General features: G+C 34.6%; 1 protein-coding gene across 2 annotated transcripts in view; it reads right to left on the reverse strand.

The window, feature by feature from the left end:
* Positions 1 to 12,164, reverse strand: part of LOC145241528 (uncharacterized) — a 96,402-nt gene extending 84,238 nt beyond the window's left edge. For both annotated transcript variants that reach the window (XM_080104573.1, XM_080104572.1), the window contains exons 1-3: positions 10,923 to 12,164; positions 6,001 to 6,163; positions 4,386 to 4,473 (exon numbers count right to left, since the gene is read on the reverse strand). In XM_080104573.1, coding sequence (XP_079960699.1) covers positions 4,386 to 4,473; positions 6,001 to 6,163; positions 10,923 to 10,978 — 307 coding nt within the window. In that variant the 5' untranslated portion in view covers positions 10,979 to 12,164. The remainder of the gene's footprint in view (positions 1 to 4,385; positions 4,474 to 6,000; positions 6,164 to 10,922) is intronic.
* Positions 12,165 to 12,780: the final 616 nt, after the last annotated feature.

Here is a 12,780-nt window from a genome sequence, read left to right on the forward strand (position 1 = left end):
TACAACTGAAATTTGATTTCATTTTTTTTGTATAAGTTTAATAAAAAAATAAAGATTAAAAACTAAAATGACTTAATTGCATTCCAGGCAATGGCGTTTAGGTACAGTTAGACAATTATAATTAAAAAAATAAAATAAAAATAATGTAAATGATTGAAAAGGCTCAGGAAATATTTTTATATATTCTATCTTTCAACTGATTATTTCATAAAAGCTACCTTTTATAGATTACAGAAGATAGAAAAAAGTCAAGTAAATTAAAATATCTTAATATTGTTTAAGTTTTTTTTTTAAGCAAATCAGATTTAAAATAATTATGCCTTGGGTGAGGTTCAAACTTACAAGCTTTATCTGTAATTGACTGATTATTTGTTCTAACTTATGAATCCGCTTTTTGGTATGAAGCAAATGCTCATTATCCGGCCAGTTGTAGGTGAGCAGAAAATGCGATACGATTTGTGATTGGTTAGTTAATCACAAGGCTCGTCTCAAGTGAGATTTCTCAATAAAGAGACTGACGCTCGGAAAGCTCGGCAGAAGACAACCGGTTATTCCGAGAGAGAGAGAGAGAGAGAGAGAGAGAGAGAGAGAGAGAGAGAGAGAGAGAAAGAAAGAAAGAGGGGGACAACATCGACGATCAATAAAAAACAGGACTAAGGGGATTTTTTTTTTCAAAATTCGACCCCCTCTAAGAAACAAAAGCACGAAGATCATTCTACCACCTCAGAAAGTACATCACCCCCGAAACAATTTTCTACACACATAAGAGCAAAGTACGCCATAAAGTAGAACACTGTCAAAGATAGCGAGGTACGGCTTTCGTCACCTTTTATGACTTGACAGAGTATCAAATCGACTTTACAATTCTAATAATAAATGATTTCTCTTTCACACTTCTACATGAGATATGTTGCTAGCGGCTCTTTACTGTTTCGTTATTTTTACAGTAGGTGCTAAGCATATCTAATCATTGGTGACACATTTGAAACGTTCACAGCAAGAACGCATCTAGTAATAATCACAGCAAAGAACTTCTCTTTTTCCTTCATAAAAACAAACAAACGAAACTTCCATGAACAAAGTTTTTTCCTTAGAACATCTCATCTGTGTAACAAGACAACAATAACAGTTCTGATTCTTAATCAACTAGAAGTAAAATATGAAAAATACTTATTGCATCGTCTTCTTGGATAATCCATTCCTTTTATGTAACCTGCCCATGTGATAGGATCCTTTGCCAAGGAATACCTGGTTACGTAAGTGTCGTTTCCTAGTCGCCAGCGACGATGTAATTTCTACGTGTGGCAAAACCCCGTTGATCGATTTGGTTGATATGCTATCGCCTCAGCGTTCTGTCGCCCCGGAAGGAAAGCAATTTCATGCACACAAAAGAAAAACAACCCAGTGCTCTAGTCTAATTGTTTAAATTCCAGAAAATGATATACAATATATAATTATGTGCAATTGTCTTACAGCTCAATGTTCGATTGTCAGACTTTACTGAGTCTATGAGTAGATTTCACTACTCTCTTCGATATAGCGGTAAGGTTGATGTGGGAAGAGGGGGGAGGTTAGGGTTAGGGTTAGGGTTGATGTGGGAAGAGGGGGGAGGTTAGGGTTAGGGTTAGGGTTGATGTGGGAAGATGGGGGAGCGTGTGGCGATTCTCTATAAGTTGTTCTGTCTCAACTCTCAACAACTGACGGTTTCGACTGTGCGCCCCGTTCATATACTCAGGGGGGTGGGTGAGACCGGGGTTGTTCCCTGAACTAATCGTACCCAACTATGTAACCCCAGGGGAGGTTCTCCCTCCCGCGAGTGCACTTGTGGATTTGAAAACGTTCTCATAACCCCGTGAGGTCATCTCCGTAACCCTCTACGTCGGCGCACTGCGGTTAAATTATAAACATCCTCAGTCTAGAACCCTGAGTCATTCCAGTTTCGGAGTACAAATTTCAAAAAATGACATTGTTGCGATTTTCATAACAATGAAAATCACAAACCTTATTTTTTTCTCTCAGCAGGGGTTTTCGCTGTCGCCCGGGCACACCGATGATAATTAAAGAATTAAAATATCATATTTGCCCGGCTTTCTCCAGTACTTCAGAAATCTCAGTCTCCCCCCAGTGGAGAGCTTAACTACTTCCTGGGACGGTCACGTCACACCCATTCAACTCATTATTTCCGGCTTTCTCGTAAAGGATATCATAGTCGAACTGACCATCTCTGTAACCTGTATCCTCGAGTGGCACTCGGACATGATATGTGTTGACACATTAGTGAAAAATGTTCAAAATAACTTTTCGTTTTATTATATTTACACAGCCGCTTTCCAATAAATGTTTTCTGTTTTTCAGTGCGTTTTTTTTTTGTTTATGGGTTGCTGAGTGAAACCACCATTTACACAAGTATCCAAGTTGCTTCAACACCAACGTTTTGTTGTTGTTTAAAACACAACGTAGAACAATTGACAGAGCAATCGATCGGAACGCATGCCGACATTGGTATTAGATCACACACGTAGCTCTATTGGAGGGAGCCTATAATAACGATCCCTATACAAAGTACGTTAGTCCAAGAGATAAAAATATATATACTACCATGTAAAGTCAACTATGAGAGTCTGTTTGGAATAGATGATATCGTTACATTTGGGCTAACATATATATAATCACAAAAACTGACTAAAGTATTGATTCCATATTGGCTTCACAATTTTTTCTGCTCTACGTCATCTATTCAAATCTACTGTATGTACCGTTGTCATATTTCGACGAGTGAATTTCTATTTTAATTTGATGGTTCTTGATAAGTTGTAGATATTATCATTCAAACCCGGTAGTGTTTGAATATATGGTTAAGTGGCAGTTTTAGTCATTTAGAACTAACTTAAAGCTTCACCGCTCATTCATTTTTCGATCAAATTTCAAACAATTAGTACAGTTTATAAATCACCTTCTCAGCTTTATTGTGAATTTTTTTTTTCAATTTTCATTCAGTAAAACAAAAGTTATGATGAATTTACTGATGTTCAAAATCGTAACAAGACGCAAGGAGGTGAGCGACGCTTTTTATGACTGGTTTCCATAGCAACCACGTCGCTTCAGCGACTACTGTTGCTATCAATTCGCCGCTTTCGCGAAAAGATAAGTAATAAATGAAACAGAGAGAATGAAAGAATGAAAGGCAGATAATTGGGGGATTTTATTGAAAGCAGACGAGTGCCTTATATATGTGTATGTTATGTTTATGGGGGTAAAAAGAGATAAGACTGAAATTAAACAAAGAACAAGTGAATTTACTGGAAGCAAGGAAAAATCATAGATTACAATGCGAAAATGCGAGCATGAAAAGTAATATGGTTAAGCTTAAACATGAAAAAGCAAAGGACTAGTTGTTAAAACTGAAAAAGAAAAGGACAAGATATTCTAGTAAAAATATAATCAATTTATAACTTAAAGTATTGCAGATATAAGATTTTTTTAAAATTCAATTCATAACATTATATAATCAATTCTTCATGCTGCAATATTTTAAGTTACAAATTTATTATATTTTATTACTAGAGCATCATGTCTTTTTCTTTTCCGGTTTTAACAACTAGTCCTTTACTTTTCCATGTTTAAGCTTAACCTTATTATTTTTCATGCTCGCGTTTTACTATTGTAATATAGTTTCTATATAACGAGTGTCTCTGGAATGTACGTATGTACAAATATAATGTGTATATGTATGTATGTATGTGTGTGTGTGTGTGTTTAGCGGCCCGTGTCGTCTAGTGGATGTAATTGTATATGAGTGTATATACTTATCAGTTTGTATTGCAATGTTCTTTTTCTGTACGTATAATGTTCAACTATTTCTGTGTGTATAATGTTCACCCATTTCTGTACGTATAATGTTCACCCATTTCTGTGTGTATAATGTTCATTAAGCGACCGGCTGCCTGAGAGTGTTTACACATATACAATTACACAGACAGACACATTTGATCAAACAGGACCCACAACAGTTCATCGACAGTGGCTTTATAAAGAGACGAAACACCTTCGTCTGCTTGGCATCAGCCAAAAGGGACACATGCCTTTTGATTTGTTCTTTGTCGTGCTGTCCTGAAATTGAACACAGTTTTTCCCCCGAAGAAATTCACAACTACAACTTATATTTTACACATACATTATTTTCTCATTGTAATACAGCTTCCTATTCCAGTAGTAACCCTTTCCTTCTACTACAGCTTTGATTTTGCAAAGAACAAGGTCCTTAGGCATCTTCGGTATTTGCGATGATCATCTTTTCTTCTTGTTAACTCCTAACATCATGAGGCTTTATACATTGTCTGGAGCTATTTCAATGAGAAATTAAAATAAAATAAGATGAAACGTACCATCTTTTGAAGTCGAAACTGCACGATTTTCACACTTGGTTGTCTTTTCGTGTAGTTTTCTCTCAGATCTCTCTTCATCAAGTCGTTTCTGAAAATTGGAAAGCAAGGCCTTCATAAAAATCTTCTCTATTAGTTAAATAGAACCAATTCTGGATATAGCATGAAACTGCAGCTAGTTGTGTACAGTTATATGTCCATATTACATAGGTTAGTAAAGCAAACACATTGAATACGTGCAACTATATTAAGATCTATATACGGAAAGACTTGTATAAGAATGAATGAATTTGGCATTAAGTCACGTGAAAAAGGTTGATATACTGTAAAACAAAATAACCAAACAAATTGACAAAGGTAAATAAAATTCTATTTTCAAGTTGAAAACTTACATTTTGTATTAAAACCTTTTGAAAGTCGGATATGAATTAGGATATTTATGTTCGATAGAATGTAACAAGTTATTAACCATTAACGCAGCACATGGTCTATTCTTTACTAAAGCCCTATCGCTCTCATTATCTATCGCTATATGTACTTTGATACCACATACTCATATTCTATACTATGTCTATCACTCTTGCTTCCGTGACTTTCCCTTTGTTCATTCTCTTTCTCTCTCTCTCTTTCTCTCTCTTACTCTCTCTCTCTCTCTCTCTCTCTTTCTTGGATTCATTACAATACGCGTTGGATCTTTTTACCTGCCGAATACCAAGAGCTTCCATTACAGGATTTAGCATACACTTTCGATTTGAAGTTCAATATCCTTTTGTTTTTTGCTGTATCAATATCTAGTTTCCCTTATTCTATGTAGTTAAAATGATTTAAAAACTTTAAAAACATTTAATTTAATTTTCTATGTTTATTACCATTAGCAAATTAGGTGCAAACCTTTTATAATATTTGCTATTATATTCCTCCGAGGATGTGTATAAACATCGAAAACTCATGGGTTAAGGAAATATATTTTACTATACTGTATTCTTTGTCTTGCATACAATAAAATTTCTCTATTTTAAATTTAACTTTTTCAAATCACAAATTTTAAATTCCTAAATTATGATATATATATATATATATATATATATATATATATATATATATATATATATATATATATATATATATACTCTTATTCTATCACTCTTGCTCCGTGACTTTCTTTTGCTTGACTGTGAATATCTCATTGATTTTTTTTATAGTATAGATGTATACACACATATTAACCACAGTGAATACCCAACGATTCCCTTCTCTCTCTCTCTTTTTCTTTCTCTCTCTGTCTGTCGAATCAGTGAAAAAGAGATAGATCTCAACTTCTTATTCTCCACGTTGCATTAACGACTTTCTGTCTGTGACGTAACTGTCGAGAAAGGTAGTTTTAGCTCTACTCAGTGGAAAATTTTAACCTTACGTGGAAAATGCCCAGTGTAATCTTATTTTGACACACCCGCACTTCAATATTATATAAAAAATATTGACGTAAACATAATTGGTTAAATTTTTTATTGTTTTATGATGTTGGTGGTATTTTTGTTTACATTGAAAAATTGGAATGATATGTGTGCAAAAGAAAACCAAATGGCATATTGATATTGATATTACAAAATAGGTTTACTTGGTAATAGTATCTTCTTCGAAGAACCTCATCCCGTTGAATCTTTGCAAATTCGAGCGGAAGGCAAGGGGTCGTTTGGTCGTGTTGGCAACGAAATAGTGGCCACGATGTTTGGTAGAATACATATCGCCGGAAGACATCGTATTCAGGTCTTTGAAAACGCCTTCAAAAAAAAAAAAAAAAAAAAAAAAAAAGAAAGAAATCATACGAAAACGAATTATTAAAAAAATAAATAATAGCATTTAGAGAGTGGATACCCACGCAAACGTCCAATAATTGTCAAGCTGACTAGAAATTAAATTTATCATAAGGCCTGTTTAATAAAGTATCCTTTTTAAAATCAATTTTGAAATGATAAAAGCAGTCAAACTTTCAGAATCTCGCAGGTGTAGATATTGTTCTATTACCACCCTTTTTTCATCTGTTGTTTAAATCGGTGGAGTTATCTTAAACAAAATATTTGATGCTTAATTAAAAGATCAACTCATCTGATACCGCACTTACATATCCGATTAAGTTTGATGATACTTGAGAAATGAGGTTCGTTTTTAACGATAGGACGGGATGGCTCGGCAAACACGTCTTGTTCGTATGAGAAGGCTGCTTGCCTTTATCCCGCCAAAATAACATGTCTGGTCAGTAAGAATGGTCTTATCCAATAAAATAAGTCTATTTTAGAAGTCAAAACATGAGGTAAAAAATGTTAATCCAATAGCGTTTCAATCGCCATTCTTATCGCATGTCCGCAGTGTTGAGTTCCTATGCTGATTTCGCAAGTACTCCCATGAAATTTGTCCCAATGAACCTAAACCTAACCCTAACCCTCCCTCAACTAAAATATCCTCAACCCACTCGACTAACAGCAAAATCCAACACCTTCACTGTAGAGATCCCCAGATACTAGATTGCTCCTATCGCTTGCTTTTGGAATTCTCTCTTTGCCCTCTGTTTCCCCGACCATACCAACGTACATAAATTTAAATATAATATGACCAACACATTGCTGACCAAATGTTCCCCTTATAATTCTTGTCCCTATTACAGTAAACCCTTACGTTTCAGTGATTTCAGGGAGATAATCTATTTCAGGAAATAAAGGAAGGAACCTTATATACAGAGTAGAAAAATAACATTGTCGCCCTAAAAAAGACGATATGATTCCATTTCCGTTTGATGAAAACCGTTTTTCTTTTTTTTGTTGCAGATCGTCTACTAGTTGGCCAGTTATGTGCAAATACTAAAAGCGATAGGAGCCTTCTATCATGTCTGAAAGTGACACAATATTCAACGAGCGAGATCGGAGATGCGCTGCTGTATAACTTTTACTCTCTACCGATCCAAATTATGACAACAGGACCATTGCCAGCATCCCAAATGCATCGCTGGATTGCCACGAATAACAGGGATGTTCTCAGGGTGCTGAAAACAGTTTCCAGCCATGGTTATGGTCTTTGGTGTGATTTCAAGTGAGGGCCATGTCACCTCACATCTCCGAAGTAGGTTTGAAAGTCACCAAAGTGTACCTGCACATGCTGAAGAGTGTGGTGATCCTCTGGTGCAATCACGTGAGAGCTGGCAGACCCTGGGCGTGGCAAGTTCGAAGAGACTAAGGTCTGGCTTCAGCAGGAGTGCTACGATTTTGTACCGTTCACTCCTCGACCTGAATCCGTTGGACTACTTCGTTTAGTCATACGTCGAGAACATCACCAACATGACCTCCCACAACACCAAAGCCAGCCTGATCGCCACCATCTGCTGAGTGCTCGCCGAGCTCCCACCAGCGCTTATGGAAAAGGCATGCTCCCATTCCCGGACATGTATCGAGGTGGTGATTGAGGCTGAAGGCGGCTACATTTAATAGATGTCAGTTCGTCTGCATAATCAAGTTACTTGAATGTATTTTTTCAACAAAAGTGTTAAAATAAAGCTGCAGTGTTGTTTTCTTTAGGGCGACAACTTTATCGTTCCATCTTGTACTATAAAGATGTATTTATGTTTTTTAATTTTTGAGATGAGGATTGAAAATTCGCATTATTTCGATTCGTTGGACTACTATTCTCATATTGAGTGATATTTTCACAACACTTCGGTTGATGTCGCCTCCGACCTTCTTCATGCGTAAAAAAATGATATTGATAATTCTGTGAATAAATATTGACACGTTGACACCGTTAACACTTTTCTCATTCGTGGTTTGTATGTTGCCTTCATTTCTTGACTTTATATTAGACGTCATTATTAGATTCTCCACTTGCAGCATTCAGTTTTGTTTCCAACTCATAACTTTCGCTTCCCTTTTTTGTTCTTTAGTCCTCACATTCCATGAATGATGTACCGGACAAAGAGGCAAGAATTGCTGTTTTCTGTGTCGGAATCTATCCATAATAATACTGGCTAGTTTTTAATCTTTAGATGTTTTTTTAGCTCTTTATATATAATGTTTTTACAAAGAGGTAACCACATATCAAGGCCTGATGGACACTCGAGGATAAAACTTAATGTGTCATTGGAACAGTGGCCCAATAATCGTTTGTATAAGTAATTTGGTATAATTAGATTATTTATGAGGACGGCTGAACAATAACTTGTTTACGTTGGACTTGAAGATAATGTTATTGTAGTCAGCTAGAACGCAGATCAGCGGAACAGTTCCACATGCGAGCAGTTCTAGGAAAAAAGCTTTTTTCATGGAATCCATGTTTAAGCTTCATGCTTTGTCTGATGCGATTTACATATACAAAAACAAACAAAAAAAATGGGAATCTTTTTGTCGCACTTAGAAATCTGCATTTCGCACATAACTTTTATTTAATGCATAAGCGTAGCATGTTCGTCTTCTCTCAGCCGTCCTAAGTAAGTCACAATTGAACTGTGAACTGAACTATTCCAAAAAGTACTTTTTTTTACAAAGGAATCACTACTTACCAAGGCCCAAAGGCCACTCGAGGATAAGGGTTAAAGAGTGTAGAGTGGTCAAAAGGACAATACCATAGTAATTGTTAGAAGTGTAAATTGGATTACTTAATAGGAACGGCTCATCAAGAACTTGTTTACGTTGGACTTGAAGATGGCCATATTGTAGTCAGCTGGAGAACAGGTAAATGGAAAACAGTTCCACAGGCGTGCAGTTCTAAGAAAGAAACTTTGTTCATGGAATCTACGTTTAGGTTTAGGCACAGATAAAGAGTGGGGGAAATTATTGATAATGTTTTCAGTCAAATGAGTGTTTCTTGTGAAAGTTTGGTAAGGGCGGGGAGTATAGATTGGCGCCCAGACGAGCACTTGCCAGGATAATAATGATAAAACAAAGACAGCCCCGCAACATCTCGTCTGTGAGAAAGAGGTTGTAGGGAAGAGAAAAGGACATCCCCCGCTAGGCTACCAAGTCTATTCTGAACTCTGTCGATGCAGGATAATATCTTCCTAGCAACTCCTGTCCAGATGTGACAGCAATACTCCATCCTTGGACGTACCTGGCTCTTATTACTTGATAAAATTTAATTGCAAGTTACATTCTTTTGAAGGTTGAAGGTTCAATCTTTAATGCGGGTAATAATCCAAATTACAATTGCGAATTACTTATAACTTCTACTCAGTAGAAATACTTCCGAATTCGGCAAGACACTCTTGAAGAAAGTCGGAGGTTACATTAATTGAAAGTGAAAATAAGAACAGTAGTCCAAAGAATCTAAATCATTTATTATAATACGCTGTTTTGAGACAAGCAACGGTCATTTGGAGGAATTGGGGGGGGGGTCGCAGTTATATGCTAAAATACGCATTCTGAAATCAAATATCCATATACAAAACATTGCGATCATATCTCGATAACATGTGGTAATAAGTGATACGCATGAATGAACCAAATTTATGAATGACATTTCGACAATTTACACACAGTGATTTAAGTTGTAAAACGATATCTTGTTTTGAATGGACGGCGATTTTGCAACGTGGTTCACAAGAAAAAATGAGAGAAAAAAAAGAAAAAAAAAACCAAAAAAGAGCAAAAAACAACAAATAACTGTTATCAAACGCAATAAAAGTTACTTTTCTACCTACCTAAGTAATGATTTTAGTTTTTTAAATCTTTAAAACCATTTTTATTTTAATTTCATTTTCTTTTTTACAAAACGATTTGGTTACAACCAAAATTTAATATGACTTAGTCCTGAATCATCGAACTCTAATAACTAAATTTTTGTTGTACATTTCTCATTTCAATTAGACAGAAAAGTAAAGTTTATTGCGTTTAGAATAGTTATATATTGTATATTTGTTTTGTTTTTGTTGGCTTGTTTTTTCATCTAAAGAGACAAATAAATATATAAATAAATAAATAAATAAATAAAAAATAAATAAAAAATAAAAAAATAAAAAAATAAATAATAAATAAATAAATAAATAAAATAAAAAATAAAAAAATAAACAAACAAACAAAATAAATAAATAAAATAAATAAATAAATAAATAAAAAATAAACAAAAAATAAATAAATAAATAAATCTCCGGTAATTACAGGAAACTCATTCGTCTGCCATGTGGAATTCTGTTTTCAACCGGATTGTATTTTAACAAAGAATTAAAAAAAAAAAAAAAAAAAAAAAAGATCCAACCTAGGTTTTTCCATGTTTACACACACACACACACACACACACACACACACACACACACACACACACACACACACACACACACACACACACACACACACACACACACACACACACACACATATATATACATATATATTTATATATATATATTCATATATATATATTTATATATATATATATTAATACATATATATATTAATATGGTGGATATTTATATTAAAGAAACAATATATATATATAAATATATATATATATATATATATATATATATATATATATATGTTTTAAAAAATGAAAATATCTAACCTGTATGAAATTCCACGTTCCGCGTGTGGCAAGTCCCTCTTTAAAATGGCATCCATATTAAATTCCTTAGTATAGACGATCCAGCTATAAAGATTTTATTACCCCTCTCTATTGTGTTTTTCTCCTTTTTTTTCAAAACAATCTCCAATCTTTAATAGCTTGATGATATTGATTCGGCTGCTGCTTCTGATTCTGCTGGTTCTGCTGCTGCTGTTGATGATGATGATTTTTTATCATTATTATCAATTTTGCTGTAAAAAACTTCAATTTCCATATTGAAAGATTTTATAAGTTATTTTGCAATAGTCTAAAATCTTTATCACTCTTGATTAGCATTGGGAAAATTCAGTTAAGCAAGTCATTTTTTGGTAGAGCGGTACATTTTTTATGTGTGTTTTTTTCAGATCATCTTGGCCCGTTTTAGCTGCTATTCCATTAGTTTGTTATTTTGTTGTTAAACTCTGTTTTCATAATTCGATTCGTGTTATATTAAATAAATTACCTCCCTTGGTATGTAACTCTCCAGTTTATGCTTGTAAAGATAGAACTCTTCATTTAGTTGTTTATTCACAAGAATCCGTTTTGGAACTTCTTCGTTAGGTTCTATTTGATTCTTTTTATAAATGTGTAAAATGTTCGATCGGTCTCTTGTTACTCAGTCGGTCAGTTGGTCAGTCGATCTGTCATGCTTAAATTGAAAATAGGATTCTCTTTCGTCTATGGCATTTATGTTTTTGTCGGCTTCTTTTTAAATATGATTTTTGTTGGTTTGTTACATTCAACTTTTATACACAAGATCATCTTTATAAATGGATGCAGCCATCCTTCGATCTGTCACGCTTAATGTAAAAAACAAAACAATTTTCTTTGATGTGTTATGTCTATGTTTAATTTGCCATTTCAAGTGGAAATAAAATATCCGTCGGTCTTGAAATAGAATTTTCGTTGGTTTGTCAAGCTTAAGTTTGAAATAGAATTTCCGTTAGTCTACCTGGGTCAAGCTAACTTTTAAAATGGCATTTTCATGTATTTAAAAAAAGATGTCCTGTCTGCCCATCTGCATAGCATTGTCATCGCTCCACGCTCAGATTAGAGGGACTCTTCTATAAAATAACCTTTCTTATCTGCTTTTGTTCTTTCTATCTGAAACGCCAGAAATCACTCTCCGTGCATCAGCACATAGTTTCAGGCTTTCGTTCTCGGATTCTGATACAATTCACTCATCAGAAATGCATAATTGGTAATTAACGTGCTTGTATATTTTGACGCCGCGCACTGATCCAACGATCAACATGTGACTAAAACATTCATTCGCTTATTTTGTCGGCAACTGGCCATTAAGTTCTGTTCCACTGAGTGTAATTTCAAATGAACTCAGACCCTCAAATATGATTTCCTTTTCTATTAAGCGACCCACTGAAGTCTCGAATAGCAGGTTCTCTGCGCAAATAACTGTTCACCTTTGATGATTATCGATCTGAGTTCAGTGGAGGAAATCAATAATCAATATTGTTTATGGCGTGAGTAATAAAAATAAATGGTGGTCAATTCTTGCATAAACGTCATTTTTTTGTATTACAAACAACGAGTGGCCAAAAACATACGAATAAGTCACCATTCGAAGATAAAGATTAATGATCTGGATAGATTAACAGTTGAGTGATGAAGAATATTACGAGAGGACTGAAGATAATAAAAAATTAATTACTTATGAGGACGGTTTATGACAAGTTGTTAACATGGCATTTGAAGACGACCAAAAAGGAACGAAAGAAAGGAAATTGGGAGTGTGTACCGAGTCACGCTTTTTATATTGATGACCACGTGATTAAATCAATTAACATGTGACCGCTACGTA

Source organism: Euprymna scolopes, chromosome 20 (assembly GCF_053919585.1).
Source record: "Euprymna scolopes isolate OS-2025 chromosome 20, ASM5391958v1, whole genome shotgun sequence".
Taxonomy (NCBI): domain Eukaryota; kingdom Metazoa; phylum Mollusca; class Cephalopoda; order Sepiida; family Sepiolidae; genus Euprymna; species Euprymna scolopes.